Below are 21,716 nucleotides of genomic sequence, written 5' to 3' on the forward strand. Positions count from 1 at the left end.
TCTACTCTGTCTCCGGCTATTCCTTACATTTTCCTTCCTCCATGTCTTCTTGAATCCCAATACTGTTTTTTTCCCCCCACTGCCTCCACTGAGAGGCTGTTTGATGATTCCACCACTCGTTGCCACCCCTTGTGACCTTGGATAAGTCACTTTAACCTCCATTTCCTCAGGTACAAACTTAGGGGCTTGTTCACCAAGCTATGGGATTTTTCCCGGAGGGGAAAACACTATGGTACTTACGAAGTGGCCACAATTGGCCCTGTTGCTTTGTAAATCCTGTGGTATTTTTCCTGCTGGTAAAATACTGCCATGTATTTTACCAGCCAGAGAATGTGCGATGGCAGCCTTGGGACTGTGAGGCTGCCATAGCTTAAAGGGGTCGCTCAGCTCTGAGGAAGGACCCACTCTCCATAGGACCCCCCTGTTAACCTCGCCGCCCCAAGAGGCGACCGTAGTGTTAAACCATATATTAATAAAAAAAAAAAAAAAGGTCCAGTGTTCTCCCAGCCCCATCAAGCTCCTCCCCTACAAATGAAACATGTGGCCCCTGAGGCAGGACCCCACTCTCCGAACCTCTCTATCATTTACAGCTTTCTCTCTGGCTCTCTGGTGGTGTAGTGGGGGCCCCGGAGCACCCCCTAAGCTCCAGGCCCGGCAATGGCCATTTTTCTAAATGGTGCTGGTTGGCGGGGCCCATCTTTTGTCCCATCGCATAATGGGGCAGCCAGAGCCACTTTAAAAGATGGCCTCCACCAGGCCCAAAGCCTAGAGTGTGCTCTCGGCCCTCGCTACACCACCAGGGACAAAATTGTAAGTTATGGAGGTGCCGGGGGAGGGTCTGGCCTCAGGAGGCAGCTTTTTTTTTTTTTTTTTTTTATTTTGAAGCGAATGGTTGGGAAGCTGGAGGCAGGGCTAACGCCAGACTTTTTATTTTTTTATGTATATATATATTTTTCTAAGACTATGGCTGCCTCTACGGTTGGTAGTGGTGATGGGGGGAGGGGTCTATGGAGACCTTGGGGTTTTTTTGGTCACTTTGTGGAGGGCTAACTCTATGCCATTAGCCCCTTTAAGATAGGGCCCCATGAGCATTGCTCCCAGGGGAAGTCAGCCACAACTTCACATCAAATAGCGTTGACTTGCTATTTTTGAGGCAAGTCGTGTTATTTATTTAGCATACTTTAAGCTAGTAATGAGCTGATTAGCATATATTTGCCTGCTGATCAGCTCATTTTAATATGAGTGGTGCGGGCAGTAGGATAACGTGAGGTATTTCAAATAGCTCGCATTATCCCTGTGTTAGGCCGTTTTACCATGTGATAAACGGCCTAACAGCTTTGTGAAGGAACCCCTAAGACTGTGAGCCCTCTTGGCGTAGGGATATACCTCCACTACCTGAACGTAGTCTGCTTTGAAGCACTGAAAGGCAGAACATAAATGAAAATAAAGCAAAGGTGCCTTCCTCTTACTGAACAATTTAAAAGCCATAACCATAATGCAGCATTGATTTTTCCTACACAGAACATTTGAAAAGGAAAGTTTTCATTTCAGAATTAGCAAGGCTTTAGGAAAATGCCGGATGTGACATTTCCTATTTGCTCTTCCATTCCCTTTGGGACTTGGTCATGTGCCAGCTTTCCTTAAATAAGTTATAGAGCCTGCAGAAAACTAAAATTAAAGCAGTACGAGGCTCAGAATATCTTTTTATCTGTGACGTGAACTAGGAGAATGCATGGCTCCTCTTCGCTTGATCGCCTCTTCCACCACCTCACTATCCTCTCTGACTTTTTTTTTCCGCTGCAGCCCATGTGCAATGTTTCCAAGGCCTTGCCCCTGCATCAGCCCCTGCACCCACTGGCTTCCATTTCTTTCCCAGTAAGATTCCATCTCCTCATTTTCCTTTAGAGGCCTGCAATCTACTGCTCGGCCTGTTCCATAGGCCTCGCCTCTCCCTCACACTTCTGTGCAGGCCTAACAGCTCTCTCGTTTCTAGGGTGGCCATCTGTCCTGATTTTTTTTTTTTTCTGTACAGATATTTGGGGTACTGTACGGAAAAAAGAGGAAATGTCCTGATTTTAGCCCTCCACTGCAGATTAGCATCCAATCTTCCCCTGTAATTATACAATATGGTATGTGCTTTGATAGCTACTCTATATTCAGTATTTTGTGTCACACTTATAGGCTTCAGTTCATGATTTAAACAGGGGCCTAAACATTTTACAATACAGTTGTTTGGCCCTTGGACTGCTAAAGGCAAACCTTTTTTGGTTGTTCTAGAACTAGCATTCCTGGTAAGAGGCTCCATGGGGGTAAACTCAGGAGGACGTTAGGAGGACAAATACAGAGGATCATTAATTGCAAAGAAGTTAGAGGGAAGTCAGAGATCAACTGGGGTCGGTGGCACAGAAGCAGGAAGTAAACTGGGCAGGCTGGATGGATCTGTCATTGTATTCAGTATTTCTGTGTTTTTCGTATGGCGAATAGTTTCATTTCATTTATTAAAATTTATTGATCGCCTAACACAGAATAGGCCTAGGCGATGAACAAAAAATACATACATAATAAAAACAATAATGAACACACACTTCAGACAAAAATTTTTTAGTTTCACAGAAACTGGGGGAAAAATACTACCAAATAATGGTATCTATGTCCCTAGATCAAGTTATTTATTATTTGTCAGTTGACATTAACGAAAGCTCATAGCAGTTACTCTACTCACATTATTCTCATTTTTCTATTAACCATATTCTCACATTCTCTTCTCTGAAAACTGAATTACACATACTTCAGGCTGTGTGTAAACACCATCAGCGAAAATATGAAACAGCACCTCAAAGTGTTCGGAAATTTGATGGTTGAAAGTTGGCAACCCTACTCCTTCCTGTTTCCTCATCGCTCTCCCAACCTCCAAAGAGTTTTCCTCCTCATACCCTTTTACCATTAGAATGCCTTCCCCACCTCTTTTCAGCACCGGCTTTTGTTCACGTTTATACCAATCTTGACAAACAACCTGCCCCCTCCCGCAAAGAAGAGAAATGGCACAAACCCCCCCCCCCTTCCCCTCGACCCTCCTCATCCTCCCAGTCCCTTCTTTTTTATTGCCAGGAGCAATGGACCCTCTGCCCCGCTCCCGGCACGCTCAGTGCCGCTCTAGGACAGTAAGCATTTGAAGCGTTAGCTTAATATAAGCTTAATATAAGCTAACGCTTCCAGTGCTGCCTGAGTTAGTCCCTCCTGGCAATAAAAAAAAAAAAAAAAAGAAGGTACTGGGGAAATATGGAGAGTTGGAGGGGGGGGGGGGGAAGGGGGATCCCACCATTTGCAGGAGGGTGGGAGGGAAGGGAGTGGGCAGGCTGTTCGTCAACAAATGTGAACAAAATCCTGGACAGGGAGCTTTGGCGCTAAAATGTTTTGGGGGATGAGACAAGAATGACCTAACAGAACCTTTATAAGTTATTGTGAGGGGTGGGATGGGATTGCCCTGCAGGCTCCTATATTTTTGAAGTTGGAAAATAATTGTGCTTAGAAATAAATAATGAAAATGAACGGGATACCCCCAGCAGATCGTGCAGCAGTGGAACCTTCCAGGCTGTCGGGAAATAGTCCAGCACGGAACTCTGGTAGGGCCAATGAAAGGAGACTTCGAAGGAACCTTGGCAGTGGGAGCCCTTTCTGATTGGCTGGTATGAAAGAATTCCAAGGAAGCATGCCAAGCTTTCTCTAGTATTTCTGAAATTCAGCGGTTTCATTTTACAGTGAATTTTATCTCTCAAGAATGGTTTTCCTCCCAGCTCTTGCATCACTGCTTGCAGGTTCTTTGTTCTGCCGTTTGCTAGCCTGGTTTTCCTGTGTGGAAACAATGGGTATACAGTGAACGAGGGAGGAAAAATTGCTGATGCTTTTTCAGATGAACACTCGCGCACAGAAAATTTCTTACTTTGCTTGGTCATTTTCTCTCAAGAGATTCATTGCAAATTTTATTTTCAGTGTCTCTTATTTTTTTTTCTTCTGAGGCTAAGAATGCATGAGAAGAAAAGGAGAGGAAGTTGCAGAGACCTTTTGGAGAATGGGGTTATCTATCAGGAAAGAAACTTTCCTCCTTTTAATTCTTTTATTTTTTGCATGAAAATAAAATTAGCAAAACATGAAGCTGCATAAAACCAAACTTTGAGCTTTTAAGTCTGAAGGTTAAATTAACATTGATGACTCCCAAACATATTTTTAAGACTGTTTTCTAAAGGGTGTAAAGCAGTGAAGATTTTCTGTGTGAAACAATGAATGGAATGTTCCAGGCTATCGAAGTTACCGAGGAGTTGTCCGGCCTGCGAGATTTAAGATGTACCTTCTGTTTCAGCTGTAGTCATCTCTGTCTTGTAAGGCATTTGCCGCTTAGCTATGCGATCAGCTCCCCCCCCCTCGGTCATTTAGCATTTGAAAAATCTCTGTGCTAGACTTTATGGTAGCTGGAGTGGTCCCTCTGGAAAACTGGCGTCTTGGGATACCTGATGTTGAACCATCATAAGAGTCATCGAAAGATGCGCTGCCAGATTGTTTTGCAGTCAAGTTTCAAAGACACCTTTGAAAATTGATTGGGGCTGAGTGCCTAAAAAAAAAAAAAGGTGGACGGGGTCAATGCGCAGCTGGAATTTCCATGCTGCTGGGTCAATGGGCTCCCACTGACAACTTTCCAAGCCATTTACCTGGGCAGTGTGGCCTGTCCGAAAGCTGGCCGCCCTCTGGTCCTTCCCTAGCGAGCGTTTTTAGCTGGGCTGCCAAGAGGCAGTCCCAGAGGTGCGTTTAGGTCAGGGGAGATAAATAGTGCGCGTGGCGGAATTTCAACAGATAACAAAATCGTCGTGCCGTCCCCCCCCCCCCCCCCCCCCCCCCCCCGGCCGTCCGCACGAAAGAGCGGGAGCAAAGCACGTGGCCACCCTCTGTGCATGCACTTTAACCTCATTTTCAAAGAGAAGCAACATTCTCTTTGAAAATGTGGGTAGGCTATGTGTGCTGAAAGCACCCATGTCGTTTGCAGCTGCATGGGGTGTTGTAAAAAGGTTTCCACTATATAATAATAATGAGCAAATAGGCTCCTTGACAGCTGCATTAGACATCAAAGCTGCCGTACTCGCTGGATTCCACAAGATTTCAACTTGCTTTGCTCTTTGGTGACGGTGCTGTGTCTAGGTTTGCCAACCTTTCCACAGACCACACGTGAACGCTTGCGTACTCTGAGGGGAGGGGGGGAGAGGAATCACAAGGAGGCGTGTTTGTTCCCCCCTCATTTGCATTAATTTGCATACATTTCAGATCATCCACCTTGATCTCATGGTATCGGGCCTATTGTAACATGCATTGTTTGTGGGCTTGGCCCTCAGAAAGCCATGAATAAATTAAATTACTATTACAAAATGGTAAACTTCCCAGACAAAAACAGGATGAACTGCCTGCACTCAAACAGTAACAACCTTAGTCATAAAAAGGCAACATGCAAATATTACACCAGACCCTAAAACACCAATACTCTTCCTATCATGGAAAAAGAACAAACCAAGCTGCAAAGACTCCTACACAGAAGCTACGTGCTAGCATGCTAGCTACCTCACCTCAGTCATACGTGCAGAGTCAGACACTTGCCAGAAACAGAATAAAGAGACCATAGTATAAATAAAAACATATGACAAGTACTGAACTGGAAACACAGCTCTACATGCAGTGCAATAATGGAAAAACAGAAACATCACAATTTCTCATAAAATAACTAATAAATCAAGAAATATAAAACATCAATTGTAATAATAAATCCATATTAATAGAGTAAATAATTTAAACAATTTGAATAGAATCTCTAATATTTGAAAGCTCATTTAAACTTAAAAACTTTATAAAATTTCCAAACCACAAATAAAATATTTAAAAACAGCAAACCAATCAAATAACATCCAATAGTTAAGAATTTAAAAACCTCCAATTCTTTATACCTGGGACCTTTTGATTTTCAATCTTTCTGAGATTGTCATGGATTACTGGGGCGTGGAGGGAGGTGAGGGGGATGCATAAACTTTCTTCTCTCATACACACACGTTTATTCTCTCATACACACACTCCCTCTCTCTCAGTGGATGCACTGACACACAGGCTTGTTCTATCACAGTTGGTCACCCTAGTCCTCACAGTCTCCCTCTAGCCTTCTCTCAAACACACACCCTTACACAGGCTCCCCCTGTCTCGCACACACACATGCACCCTCAGATAGGCTCCATCTCTTTCTGGCAAACACACACTCATACAGGCTCCTTCTCTTGCACACTCATACACCCCTGTACGTATGCTCTCTCTCACTCATTTACACCCCTTCACATGGGTTCCCTCTCACACACAAACACCCCCACATACAAAATCCCTTGCTCACACACCCTCACTCAGGCACAAAGACTCTAAATCACACACATAGACACTCCTGTCACTGTGCCTATCATTTGGTGCATGCACACACACACTCACAGACCGCGTTGAGGTCATTAGCTGCTTACTGCTCCTCGCCTGTGGCCCTCCGGCACCTTCCTCAGCTTCAGCCATGAGAAGGATGGGCCCCAGTCATGGCCCACTGGGGCCTCCTTCCACTTTGTGGCATTTTGCTCACGGAGCACCCAGGATCTCCTCCGTCTTCAGCTGCGAACGGGATGGGCTCCTTTTGCGGCCCACTGGGGGGGCCTCATTCTTCTGCTGTGAACGGGATGGCCTTCGTTCACGGCCCACTGAGGCTTCTTCGTATCTTCAGCCGTGAACATCTTCACCCTTTGCTCGACCGGGTGTTACAGTGTCCGGTTACCGTTTGTAACCGGACACTCTTTGTTGTACTGCTATATTTAATTAATTTTACTTTTAAACTTTTTAATATATGAAAGGGGTTCACCTTTTTATTATGACTTTAAAAAAAAAAAAAAAAAGGAGCTGTGTAAATATTTCATGACGACATTCAGCTAATTCTACCAATAGAGGACTCCATGGATAAAACACTAGGATTAGCAAACATGTACCTTGGAATAATAAAACAACTCCTAACCCAAATGGAGCTGGTTATTAACATTGATAAAACAGAATTCCTACACCTTGAACGAAGACAATCTGAAATCGTCAAAACACCAATAATGCTAGGAAATAACCAGAAAATAGAACTGGCCGAAAAAGTAAGAAACCTGGGAGTAATAATGGATCCAGAAATCAATTTAAAACAACACATATCCTTAAAAGTAAGGGAAGGTTACGCAAAACTCATGATCCTTAAAAGATTGAAACCATTACTCACACCTGCCCACTTCAGAACAATTCTACAGGCACTTGTTTTCGCCAGTACCGATTACTGCAATGCACTCTTACTGGGACTCCCCAGTTCATCAATCAGACCACTACAAATACTCCAGAACACTGCAGCCAGAATTTTAACAGGGGAAAAAAGAAGGGACCATATAACTGAAACTTTAGCAGAACTACATTGGCTACCAATTGAATACAGGATCAAGTACAAAGCCTTATGCACAATACACAAACTAATATATGATAAAGAAGCTGACTGGCTAAATACAGCTCTAAGAGTCCATGTACCGCAAAGGAACCTTCGTTCGGCTAACAAGGCACTACTAACAATCCCTACAGTAAAATCAGCAAAACTAACCCAAGTAAGAGAAAGGGCTTTATCACTGGCTGGGCCCTTTCTATGGAACTCAATGCCCACTGAACTAAGATTACAGAGTGACATCAAATCCTTTAAAAAAAACCTTAAAGACATGGCTCTTTAAGCAAGCCTTTCCAAAAGAAACAGTGGAGTAGAGAGGGAGAGAGAGAGAACGAAAAAATACAGAAAACGCAGCCAGAATAAATGGCACCTCAAATATGATAAATACACAGTACATTAGAGAAATAGATCAAAATAAAGTACCTCAATAAACCTTCCCAGAACTAATTCAACACTACCCAAAAATTTATCTTTATTAATGACATTGTAACCGTTTTTAGTTGGCACTTGTTAGAATGTACGATACCCACCTATATATACATTATTTGTGCCTATTTGTAAACCGTTGCGATGGTACATAACTTAGTGACGGTATAGAAAAGTTTTTAAATAAATAAATAAATGATGTTTTGTTTCCTTCATTGGCACAGGAATTTGCATATGGTTGCAATTACTAACTTCCTGCAGGGCAACTTTCAAAATTCTTGATCTCAGCCAGTAGCAAGGCAGCTTTCAAAATGCTTCATGACTTCACAGGGTGCTCTGAGTTGTCAACCGAACTGTTCGGTCTTCCTATAAGTAAGAAAAAGAAGCAGATAGTCCTAAGTATAGAGGGCATCAGGAGCACTTGAAATGTGATCTGAGGGTCAGCGGGCGTTCAGCTGTCTGTAGCCGAAATGTGAATGAAATCGGATGAGCAGTTCAAAAGTTATTGGGGAAGGGGAGAGACATATTTATAGATGGGAGAACACGCAGACCTGATGGTCTTGTAAGACCAGTTTCTTTGTAAGTAACTGGGTTTAAAAAAAAAAATAAAAATAAATCTGAGTCCAACCATCATGATATATTTATGCTGTGCAAAATCCAGCAGCCAAGTCCATGTGAGGATTGATCTGATAAGGATCAGCACAACACTAACCTCCCTCCTCCTGCACCTGACCTTCTTTTGTAAACTCTTACCCTCTGTTAAGCGGCCAAGTAAAGGAGCTTTCATATACACTAAACATTAGCATCGTCCCTGGAAATGAAATGCAAATATTAAGGGAAAAAAAGGAATTGTGATCTATGACGTTATTGTACCTGCCCACCAAATTAGCTTAAATATATTTTTTTTTTTGCCAGCGCCTATGCTTTACCACTGGGAGGTCAATATTCCAAAGCCATTTAGAAGGATAACTTAAAGTTGGAAATATACACCTGCACTTCTGGAGTATTTTATAAGCTGTGTAGCTTCTGCCATACAGTTTATAAATTATTAGCATTCATTTCTGTGCGTCCACTTACACACAGATGCTGTGCTGTGGATAGGTTTGAAAGCCTAAACCCTTACAGGTCCATATTCAGAAAGCCAGTTAGTTGACAAGTTATCTGGCTAAAGTTAGCTGAAAAACTTATCCCAGATATTCAGCTGGATAAATTTCCAGCTGAATATGCTTGCTTACAGTAAAAAAAAAAATCTAACCAGCTATGTTTGAATATTGTCGTTTAGGTTTTTAAGTTATCCAGCTTTGAGTAGCCGGATAACTTGCTGCTTATTTGGATATCTTCAAAAGATATCTGGGTAAGTAGCGCTGTTTTTGCCAATAAAAAAATTAAAAATTAGATATACCAGGGCATGAGGCCCGATCTGCAACTTCCTGCACAGAATTTCTTACGACGCCTCTACTTTACACTTTTTCACTCCCAAAGCCATTTTTCCGCTATCTCTGCTGCCTACGGATGTCGCATGGTGAGGCTCATGGTGGATTCATCATGAATGGGGCAGCTAACTGGGAGGACTTATCCAATACTTCACCTGTTTGTTTATTCGCAAACTCCATGTTTAGTAATATGGACCTCGCTGTGTTTGTGTGGATGCTCTGTTGGATCATTTTCTGTTGCCCTACAAGCATGGTTGAGGTGTCCTTTGTGTACAAGCTCTAGTTTTACTGAAAAATGACATTTTTAAGGAACATAATGCACTGTCTAAATGAACGTCTTCCCCCAAAGAATCTGTCCGGTGGGTGTTTACAGTAAAACCATCACACAGAGCAATCCTCTGGCATGTGGCACCAGTTATCCCTTTCCTAGGCCCTGGGAGGAGAAAGGAGTCAGCACAGGGCCCAGGGATCCCTTCCATGACTTTCCACGAGTTGCTGCTTGCTGAAGATTTAAACCCGAAATGATCCTTAACAATTCCTTGGGTTCCAACAGCCAACCAAAATAGTAACTTATATTGCATTGCTGCTGCTGCTTTACGCTGAATGTTTACAGCCTACAAGGAGGGTGCAGCTGCATATGACATTGCCGGATCAGTTAGAAAGTGCAACGTGTTCAGTTTGCTGGCTTGGGATGTTTTAAGATCCTGGCATGTGAATGCTAAACCTTAAGTATTCCAGTCGGCGTAGGAACATGATACCTCAGAAAAGCATACATGCTATGAGCCAAAAGCCAAAGAGGGCAGGGTGAGCTCAGCTGAAGACACTATATGCAAACAGTATGGTTCCTGTGGAGGAAAGCAGCAGCTTGGCAGCCAGTGTGCTGTTGGGGGTGTTGAGCTTGGCTCCTGTGGTGCAGGAGCTGCACGCTGCGGCACCGCCATTCTCAGGTGAAAGAAATCTACCGTTCTGTTTTGTGTTAATACAAAACTTACTAAAAGCTGCTGGCAGTTCTGAGTATTTTTCAGACCGCTGCCTTCCTGCCTGAGCAGCTGCAGAGCCAGTCTGAAGCAGGCAGGCAGGAAGTTGGCTGCGAGGGTGAGACCCTGCAACCCTGTGCATGCAGGATTCATTTTGGTAAGTCTGTTAATTTAAACATAAAGTTCGGCATACAAAAGTTGTAGAGCCCCACCTTGCAGTGCTAAGCTAGGTGCAGCAAAGCATTGCACGTAACACAAACATTCCTGTATATCACGGTAAAGACATTAGCGCGTCCCTGATTTAGATGAAGGAGAAAGAGGGTGGATGTGCTGAGCTGCAATACCCGGAGTCCTGAATGTCAGCCTGGGCCATGATTGCCGCTCCTGGTATTGACTCTACCCCATTCCTTGTTCCCCGTTCTAGCTGACGTCCCAGATAGTCAGCTACTAGCTTCTCCCTAGGGCCAGGTTATAATAGCAGTACAGCACTGAACTCCGTTCTGTAGCCCCTCTCGTACATCCGGAGGGTGTAAATATAACGTATGTCACCCACACCCACCCATCTCCCCCCCTAAGGCGTGAGCTTGCTTAGCGATTAAGCGAGAGTACGTTAATTAGCTAAAAAATGAGTTTGACTGTGTCACTTTAAGAAATAATGGCCGTGCTTTCAAACCCGCTCTTCCCCACCTTGCAGGGAGTACCTAAGAGCGGCAGCATTGGTTTAGGATCCATCAGCAGTCCTGACGAGAGAGGGGCAAAGGAAGTACAAATATATCAGGCCTCAAGCTCAGGAGGTGCTCCCAAGATTCCAGGAATGAAGTTAATAATAATAATAATATAATAATAATCTTTAAGTACCAGAGGTACGAACTTAAGGGCCTGATTCACTAAGGCATTTCTCCCATTCTCTGTCTGAGGGGAAAATGCCTTACTGAATTAGGCCCTTAAATCGTAAACCCTTCGGGGACAGGGAAATAGCTACAGTACCTGAATGTAATCTGCCGAAAAGTGGAATATAAAAATCAGAAAGATAAAATAAATTAACAGGTAAGAACTAATTTTCCTATGGGCCAAAGGGATTTTCCCTTGTTGTGTCTGTAGGGGAAATGCAGAAGAAAGAATAACAGCCAGGATTACTTGAGCAAATAAAACTACTTCAGTATCGCCAGAAATGTATTTCCAGATTTAATAATTTCAAGCAATGACCACAGGCTTTATAAGTGCAGGCTAAATGTAAATAAAGAGAAGTCCTTTGAACTTCTTGACATTAACGAGTTCCATTTCACAGCCAGGAAATACGTGGGGGGGGGGGGGGGGGGGGGGGGATAAGTAAGAACTTACCTGGCTGCAGAACAGCTAAAATCTAAGCCTCCGAGATTCAGTAGGCAAATACATTTTAGCTGGCCACAAAAAAAAAAAAAATAAAGCGGGGTGGCCTGGGAGGTGGCTTGGGAGGTGGAGAGTAGGCTTGGCTGGCCGGTCCGGGTACGCCAGCAGCGCAAGGTGCTTGAGCTGAGGTAGCTACATTGCTTGGACATCAACGTAACCGAGCTGGCCAAATTCGTGCTTTGAAAAGTGACCCCTGGAAAAAGTATTTGCATGATTTGGCTGAAGGATTTTAAATTGGAAAGGGGGGGGGAGATGAGGTAGAAAATGTAAATAATGTACCTTGTTTTGCAAAACCTCCAAGGCCAGCGCTCATAATAGCATCATTATATCTGTGGGGGGCAGCAAAGCATGGCTGCATTATTTAAAGGAGATGGGGGGGGGGGGGGAGAGATTAGGATTCAGGGGAAACTTGTCACCTTGCTGGGCAAACCGGCCTTTATCTGCCCTCATTTGCTGCGTCGTTATGCCATCATTGCCACGCGGATGGAATAAATATCAGGGGAGAAGGGCCTGCCGTCTCCGACGCCTCAAAGAGCTTTGCTTTTTTTTTTTTTTCAGGCCGACGGCCAGGTGGAGCAGAATCGTCAGCATTTTTACGAGCTGTCCCTGGAATACGTGTGTAAGCTGCAGGAAATCCAGGAACGGAAGAAGTTTGAGTTTGTGGAACCTGTGAGTTGAACTCTGCGATTCAGATGAACTGTGCTATGCACTTGATGGCTGGAAAAAAAATTGTTTAAAAGAAATTGTGCCGTAGAGAATGTTAAGTAACGGGAGGCCCTAACCGTGCTGTGTGGCGAGGGGCTGCTGGGGTTTAGAGCTTTTCTGAGGGTGTGCAGAGGTGCCGGAGCGCAAAGGGACTTTCCTGTCTGCCTGACACTGGGACTGCTCCTGGACTGTCCCATGACCCTGCTCGCGATCTGTGTAAGCTTAGTATAATCGCATTATCCAGTAAGACACCCAAGCGCCATCCTCTTTCCTCGCCAGCTTCTTTTCTTGCTTCCACTGCTTCTGTTTTTGTTCCCTCTGCCCCCGCACTCTTTGCCCATCCTCTCCTTCCGCCCCGTCGCCATTTCTTCTGCCCCCATGTTTCCTCTCCTCAGTCTTCCCTTCTTACTCCTGTGTCTTTTTCTCTTCCATCCCATGCTGATTTCTCTTTCTCCTGTCTTCCCTCCGTTACTCTTGTGTGTTTCCCAGTTTTTGTTGTCTTTCCCTACACTTCTGCTTCAGTCTCCCTTTCCAGCCTCCGCTCTCCCTCTCTCTCTCCTCTTCCTTTTTCTAGCTCTGATTGTATAAACCAGACAGATCGAGGCGTGCTGTGGAGTCCATGCCTGTGATCTTGGAAATGTGCCTTTTTCCTACGCTGCTCCTTCAGTCACTCCTGCTTGACTGCACCCGGTGCAGCAGGAGGGCCAGTTTTGCTAAAGGTTGCTTCCTGTCTCTTCAGCCACAGGGATTTTACCAGACAGTGGAATTGAATGTGGGCGAGGGGAATAAACCTCTATGCTGTGAGTAATGATCCTGAAGGCTGTGCGTGTACCACAGGGCATGGTCCTCTCACTACTTCAGTTCAGCATCCATTGACAGCCTCATAAGAGGGACAGGTCTGGCATGCCACTTCCACGTGGATCGCATACAGATCCGCTGCAGACCTGTGCAAGCTCATACAGAAACCTTACGTTTGTGGTCTTCTCTGTTTTTTTTTTAAGCAGGGCCAATTTGGATCTAGTAGGGCTAGAGCAGGTCTGGGTTACAGGGGTGGGTGGATGTGTGTGTGTGGGGGGGAGGTGTTCTTTTTAATTTCATGGCCATCCGGGGAGGGGGAAGGAGGAGAGGGATGCTTCTAATGTCACAGCAGACTGTGGAAGGGGCCTGCCTCCAGTGTTGCAACTAGCTGGTCCTCCTGTACAATGATTCAACTTACCCCTACAAGCATAATGTCCACCTTACCCCCTCTCTCCTTTCCTGCCCAGCAGCCCCCCCCCCCCCCCCCCGGTCTTCCCAACACCCATAATGTCTTTTCTCCCCTCTCCTGTCTCTGAGGTCTAACGGATTCTCCTGAGAAGGCTCCGTCATTAGCCACTCATTCAGATACGGAAAGACACAGATCTTTTGGCCACGTATGTGCGCTACTGTCTCCCCCAAACACTTTGTGAAAACTCGGGACCACTGAGAGACTGAATGGAAGGACCTTGTACTGATAATGAGTCTTTTCCACCACAAACTTGAAGAGTTTCCAATGTAAACGGGGGGATGAGGATGTAAACGTATGAATCCTTCAAGTCCAGAGCATGCATCCAATCTCCTGGCTGAATAAAGGGAAGAATTGTGTGGAGGGCTTTCATCTTGAACTTCTTCTTGTTCTTTTCTTTATAAATTCTGGATAAGCCTCAAACGCTCTGATTTCTTGGGGATAAGGAAGTAGTGGGAGTAGAACCCCTAGTCACATTCCTTGGCTGGAACCAGGTTTGTCGCCTGCTGACGGGGAAGTGACTCCACTTTGAATCTTTTCTGAGTCGCGTGAGACAGCTCCAGATTGGATGCTGGGAAGAAGATGGAGTTTGGGGGAAAACAGAAGCAGTATCCTTACTCAGTCAAAAACAAATGGATCCTCCCCTCCGCTAGAGGGGGTCACATCTCAAGGGGATGGACCTATAAAAACTGGGCCTAACTTTGGGTGGGTCTGCTGGTATGTTCTTTGTGAGTCACAAGAGCGTTCTTGTACCAGAAGCTGCTGTTGCAGTGGAGATGGTGGGGCTCAGAACGCTAGAAAAAATGGAAGGGTGACTCTGAAAGACGGGGTGCTTAAAAGAGAAGAACTGATGTTGTGGCTCAGATGCTTGATCCTTTGCTACTGAAAGGGACTGTTCCTTAATATGGGCAACCGTTACTCTGACTTTATCCCTGAAGAAATTGTCCCTGCGTAGGGAACATCAGCTAGCGTCTCTTGGGCATCATCTTGCAGACCGCTGGTCCTGAGCCAGGCCAGTTGATGTGCTGTGGTCACCATGACCCAAGTTCTAGTGGTTGTACATCGACCGTATGAAATGACACTGATACTCTTCTGTATCCAGTGGAGCCTGATGATATCCTTCTTGCTCCCGTTCCAGAGTGTTGGCCAGTGGTTTCAACTTCTCATGCAGTCATGTAAGTACTGTACCATGTAGAGTTGATAGGTTGCGATGGGGGCATTCAGCATGGAGTCTTGGAACACTTTCTTCCTAAGGTCCGGCAGTCTAGGGTCTTCACCACGTGCAGTGTTTGAGAAGATGCGGGTCTTCTTATGTCACTTCAGGGCTGATTCCATGATCACAGACTGATGGGCTCCCTGAACCCTGGAGTCTGTTGTACCCTATACTTGAAGTCTAATTTTCTAGCGATCTAGATTATCCCACATTCTTGTTAGCAGGTCTTTCATAATCTTTATAAACTGGGATGTCTCTGGGCTCTGATGACTTCCATACGTGGATCCATGTCCTGGTGAACATTGATTCCTATGGCTTTACCCATTTTGTTAAGAAACTTGGAGTATGAGATGTCTTCTGGGTCAAAGCAGACTCCTCCTCTGAATCATAGACTTGTGGGTAGCTAATCCGAGATCCCAATGACTCCATGCAAACCTGTCCCATAACTATGCTGGAAAGCATTCCCATAGCCATGCCTCTGCATGCTTTCCTTACTTATTTCTTTCATTTAATTTTAAGTGAAGCAGAGACTGCAAATGTAAACTTTCTTTCCATTTGAAAAGTCCATAGTGCCCCATAAAAGTACTAGAAAGGGGCAAATCCCCGTTCTTCTAATGGATAGCATTCATTTTCATCCAATAAATGTGACTGTCGAAGCTAACCAGGTAACCACTCTTAGCAGATGGCTTCAGTTCTTTAAATACTAGAGAGCATGTGTTGTTGAGGGGTCCATATCTAAAGATATATAATCAATTTCACGGTTTCTGACTTGGAGATTTAACATCCATAAAACCTTCTCAGCTACAGACCCTTGCACCGGCCCTGCTGCTGGTGGCAGTTGGAGGAGGCCAAGAGCAGGGCAGCAGACAGTAGAGCTCACAACCTGCACATAAGTAAGTGAATGCTACTAAATAGAAAGGGGCAAGGAAGAAAACCATTTTAAGTCTCTGCAGTGTTCTTGTATGACATGAAATCCTTCCTATCTCTGTCTCTCTGCCCCGCCCTCTTCTGTTGCCCTTAGTTCCATTGCCCCATCATAGCCTTCCCCTTGTTCTTCCTTTCCATCATAATAATCTCCTTTTCCCTCCATGGAGGAATGAAATGGGGCAATGGAACTGAGGGCCACGGTTTAAGCAAACTTAATAAATATAAAGTAAAAACATACTTGGTTTTTATTATTAATAATGTGCTGGGATCAATGAGGTATGTGTTGTGCGGTCGGGGAAGGACGAGGAGCAGAGGCAGGGGAGGGGCCTGGTGTACCACAAATTTGTTTTTGTTTACGTTAATGTGCCTTGGGCTGAAAAAGGTTGGGAAACACTGCTGTGTGCTACTGAGCGGTCAGATCTAGCCAGAGAACAGGCTGGACTCTTGGAAAAAAATCTTTATAAACTTCATTATTGGTGAAAAGTAAGAAAACAAACAACTTTGCTGTTTTCATGCGGGTCAGCAAAACAAACGTGGTAATTACAACTTACAGTTCAGTTATGTTCACTTTCTCCAGGCTTCTGTCTACCACCTGGGGCCCACTCATCCCTCTTTTATCCCAGGTTCCCGGGATCCACCCTAGCCCAGAATCCCTTGCTGGTTTGGGACTTAAGGAGGACCGGTACAGATAGCTGTGGCAGGTCCTTTAAGGTGTTCTGAGGGGGTTTCATATCTGCACCTCATATGCTGGTTTAGTAAGATTTTTGAGAGTGAAATTAGATCTTTATCAAAATGGCTCGCCTACTGTGCTCTTCCAATGCCTGTGCTTTTTTGCTCCATCGGTACGTGAGCTTAAACATCAGACCAAATTTAGTTTTATTTAATTTTAATGGTTTTTATCTTGTTTTAGGGGTGTTATGGATTTGTTTGCCATTTCTCTTTAGAATATTTTTGAATGTATGTGGTGTTATCTGCACTGAACTATGTTTAGTAAGTAGCAGAATATAAGTAAGTTTAAATAAGTGATCTGGAAGAGTTTGGGTAGTCAACTAGTAGATGGCAGAGTCTCTGATTTGGAGTCTAGGGGAAGTCTTGGATGAACAGCCAAGCTTTGATGTTTTGGGGGGTTTATTTTTTTGGAAGGTGAGGTAAAATGTTCAAGGCATGTGTCTTGCGGTGGTTTCTTCCATAGTTTTGCATCTGAGTAGCTAAATGGCCGACTTCTAGTGCATGATAAGAACATAATCTGGTAGAAGACAGTGGAGGGGAGAAAAGAAGGGCCAGTTGGGGTGATCGACATTCCCTTGTGGGAGTGTTGGGGAACAACATTAGAAGAGAGATTCAGGAGTAACTTAACAAAAAACAAAGGCAGGTAAAGATACACAATACATGTATCACACAATCTAATCTTTACCTTATCAGTTATCCAAATACATTTTTCCTATTGATTCACTAATAATGACAGAGAAAAGCCTTAATCCACGAATATGCAAATAGCTATACTCTGTCCTTTAGGCAGTGAGTGAGGAGCAGGTGATTGACAGTATCAATGTGGCAGAAAGATCTAATAGGGTTAGAAGGAAGTCACCACTTTGGTCAGCAAATAGATGGATGTTGGTTAATGATAACAGGATAGATTCTGTTCCACGGCCTTTCCTGAATCTGGATTCAGGTATGTGTGAAGGATGCTGGCCTCTTCTAGGAAGTCTAGGAGTTGAAGGTAGACTACTTTTCTACTAATGTGGATCTTAGGGATAGAAATCCCATGTGTGTTGGAGAACAGTATAGCAATAGGAGTATACCACTGTCCACCTGGCCAAAATGATGGGATGGATGATGAAAAGGTAAGAGAAATTAGGGAGCTAACCAAATTGGTAGTGCAGTAATAATGGAAGCTTTCAGTTACCTCAGTATTGACTGGGTAAATGTAACATCAGGACGTGCTAGAGAGATAAAGTTCCTGGTTGGAATAAATGACAGCTTTATGGAGCAATTGGTTCATGAAACAACTAGAGGAGGAGCTATTTTAGATCTAATTCTTAGTAGAGAGCAGGATTTGGTAAGAGAGGTAATGGTGGTGGGGACACTTGATCAAATTTGAATTAATGCCTGGAAGGGGGACAATAAGTAAATCCACGGCTCTAGCACTAAACTTTCAAAAGGAAAACTTTGATAAAATGAGGAAAATAGGACAAACTGAAAGGAATAGCTACAAAGGTTAAGAGTGTACAACATTGTTAAAAAATACTATCTTAGAAGCGCAGTCCAGATGTATTCCATACATTAAGAAAAGTGGAAGGAAGGCCAAACAATTGCCTGTTTGGATAAAAGGTGAGGTGAAAGAGGCTATTTTAGCTACAAGATCTTCCTTCAAAAACTGGAAGAAGGATCCATCTGAAGAAAATAGCAAAAAACATAAGCATTAGCAAGTTAAATGTAAAACATTAATAAGACAGGCAAAAAGAGAATTTGAAAAGAAGTTGGCCGTAGAAGCAAAAACTCATAATACAGTCTTTTTTAAAAATATATCCAAAGGAAGAAACCTGTAAGGGAGTCAGTTGGACCGTTAGATAATTGAGGGGTTAAAGAGGCACTTAAGGAAGATAAGGCCACCCCGGAAAGACTAAATTAATTCTTTGCTTTGGTGTTTACTGAGGAGGATATTGGAGAAATACCTTTTTCGGAGATTGCTTTCACGGGTGACGATTCAGATGAACTGATCCGAATCACAGTAAACCTGGAAGATGTAGTAGGCCAGATTGACAAACTGAAGAGTAGCAAATCACCTGGACTGGATGGTATACATCCCTGGTTCTGAAAGAACAAAAAAATGAAATTTCAGACCTACTACAAGTAATTTGTAACCTATCATTAAAATCATCTGTTGTACCTGAAGGCTGGAAGGTGGCCAATATAACTCCGATATATAAAAAGGGCTCCAGAGGTGATTCAGGTAACTATAGACAGATGAACCTGACTTCAGTGCCGGGAAAAATCATGGAAACTGTTATAAAGAATAAAATCACAGAACATATAGATTGACATGATCTAATGGGATACAACCAGCATAAATTTACCCAAGAGAAGTCTTGCCTCACAAATCTGCTACATTTTTTTCAAGGGGTGAATAAACATGTGGATAAAGGTAAACTGGTAGATGTAATGTATTTGGATTTTCATAAGGTGTTTGACAAAGTCCCTCATGAGAGGCTTCTAAGAAAACTAAAAAGTCATGGGATAGGAGGCGATGTCTTTTTGTGGATTGCAAACTGGCTAAAAGACAGGAAACAGAGAAAAAAATTAAATGGTCTGTTTTCACAGTGGAAAAAGTAAAACAGTGGAGTGCCTCATGGATCTGTACTTGGACCGGTGCTTTTTAATGTATTTATAAATGATCTGGAAATGGGTACTATGAGTGAAGTGATCAAATTTACAGATGACACAAAATTATAAGCGGATTGTGATAAATTGCAGGAGGACCTTGTGAGACTGGAAAATTGGGCATCCAAATGGCAGATGAAATTTAATGTGGACAAGTGCAAGGTGATGTATATAGGGAAAAATAACCCTTGCTGTAGTTAATTGATGTTAGTTTCCATATTAGGAACCACCACCTAGGCATCATAGTACTTAAAACATTGAAATCATTGGCTCAGTGTGCTGCAGCAGTCAAAAAAAGCATACAGAATGTTAGGAATTAAGAAGGGAATGGCGAGTAAAATGGTAGATATCATAACGCCTCTGTGTCGCTCCATGTTGAGTCCACACATTGAATACTGTGTACAATTCTGGTCATCATGTCTCAAAAAAGATATAGTACAGAGATGGGCAACCAAAATGATAAAGGACACGGAACAGCTTCCCTATGAGGAAAGGCTAAAGAGGTTAGTGCTGTTGAGTTTGGAGAAGAGATGGCTGAGGAGGGATATGATAGAGGTCTACAAAATCATGAAATGACTTGAATGGGTTAATGTGAATCTGTTACTTACTCTTTCAGATAATAGAAAGACTAGGGGGCATTCCATGAAGTTAGCAAGTAGCACATTTAAAACAAATTGGAGAAAATTATTTTTCACTCAACACACAATTAAGCTCTGGAATTCATTGCCAGAGGATTTGGTTAAGATAGTTGGTTTAGTTAAGTTTAAAAGAGGTTTGGATAAGTTCCTAGAGGAGAAGTCTATAAACTGCTATTAATCAATTAGGAATAGCCACTGTTACCAGTATTAATACCTTGGGATCTATTTAATGTTTGGGTACTTGCCAGTTACTTGTGACTTGGGTTGGCCACTGCTAGAAACAAGATACTGGACTTGATGGATCCTTGGTCTGACCCAGTATGGCATTTCTTATGTAAAGAAGGGAAGGCTGGAGACCTGGCAATGGTTATTGATTATTTTAGAATCAGAACCTGGTTTCTTCAGTATGGGTTTGATCACTGACTCTTTGGTTAACATAGAATTTATTATGTTGACTAGCCAGAGGGCTAGGTTTTGCTTAGGTTGCAGGGGCTGTTGGGAAAATGGATTGCTTGATTCTCTGGAGAATCTTTTATATCACTTTGGGAGAGATTGACCTGAACTCAGCTAGTGGGATACAGCCTGGGGGAAGTTGCATTGATTGGCTAGTTTTGTGGAAAGTCATCTAGAGTACTAGTGGCAAAAAAGGAGTACGTAGAATGGGAGGAACTTGGCAACTTTATTTATTTATTAATAATTTTTATATGCCGACTTTTCATGCAGGCATATCAAATCGGTTTACAGTAGTTTGCAAATATTCATTTAAAAATATTTCCATTTCCAAAGAAGAAAGGCAGTAAATACATTGTTTTATAATATAAATAATTAACATAGCAAACTAAATAGTAGGCTAAATAATCAAAATTTAAACACTTAGGGCCAGATTTTCAAAAGCATTTACTCGAGCAAAACTGGTTTTTGCTCGAGTAAATACACTTTACTCAAGTAAGTGGGCTTTTCAAAATTGCTACAATATATGCCATTGAATTGTCCATAGGATTTCCTCAAGTAAGTGCACTTTACTCGAGTAAATAGCTTTTGAAAATTGCTACGATAGTATGTCACATTTACATGCGTAACTCCTTTGAAAATGACCCCCTTAGAGAAGAAGTATAGTTAGAGTAGAGATAGTATAATAAAAATAAAAATATGCATTACCTTGGTATAAAATCAGAAGTATGAGATAATTATGCTAACAGCTCTTGGTAGGCTTGTTTAAAAAGCCAAGTTTTTTAATCCTCTTTTTAAATTATTTATTTATTTATTTATTTAACTTACACATTTATATACCGTTTCACCATTGCATGATTGAACGAAGTGGTTTACAATAGTTTCACAAAAATCAAAAATTTGATGTCGGCTTCTAATCTTAATTCCTGTGGAATAGAGTTCCATAGGAGGGGTCCAGCAATAGAGTGGATGTGATAATGCTTTTATAAATATGAGGATCATTGTAGATTGATGCCAAACCCTGAACAAGAAAAATGGAATTGATAAAAGCAGAGGGTCAGACTAAAACTGATCAAGGAAAAATGTACTTTAAAATCAAGGTAAACATTATCCATGGTCCAGGTAATAAGGTTTTCTAGTAATCTATTTTAAGATATATATGATGTATTTTTCATAGACTCATTTATAAAAATAAATTACATGTATTCTTAGAGACCAATATTCAGTTCTGCTTAGTCAGTTAATTAGCAACTTATCCACCTAAGTGGCAGTCACTGAATATCTGGCTGTGATTAGTGGTCACCACATAGCTGGATAAGTACTTATCTGGCTAAGTAGTTATCCGGATAACATGTGGGCAGATTGGGGAGGAACTACTTATCCACTTAACTTAGCTG

General features: G+C 42.8%; 1 protein-coding gene across 5 annotated transcripts in view; it reads left to right on the plus strand.

The window, feature by feature from the left end:
* ARHGAP10 (Rho GTPase activating protein 10) overlaps positions 1–21,716 on the plus strand; it is a 626,731-nt gene that overhangs the window by 216,869 nt on the left and 388,146 nt on the right. For all 5 annotated transcript variants that reach the window (XR_003857144.1, XM_029604362.1, XM_029604453.1 and 2 more), the window contains one exon: positions 12,300–12,410. Coding sequence is in view for 4 of the 5 variants with exons in the window: in XM_029604362.1 (XP_029460222.1) it covers positions 12,300–12,410 (111 nt within the window). In the remaining variant the exon portion in view is untranslated. The remainder of the gene's footprint in view (positions 1–12,299; positions 12,411–21,716) is intronic.

Source organism: Rhinatrema bivittatum, chromosome 1, assembly GCF_901001135.1.
Source record: "Rhinatrema bivittatum chromosome 1, aRhiBiv1.1, whole genome shotgun sequence".
Classification (NCBI taxonomy): Eukaryota; Metazoa; Chordata; class Amphibia; order Gymnophiona; family Rhinatrematidae; genus Rhinatrema; species Rhinatrema bivittatum.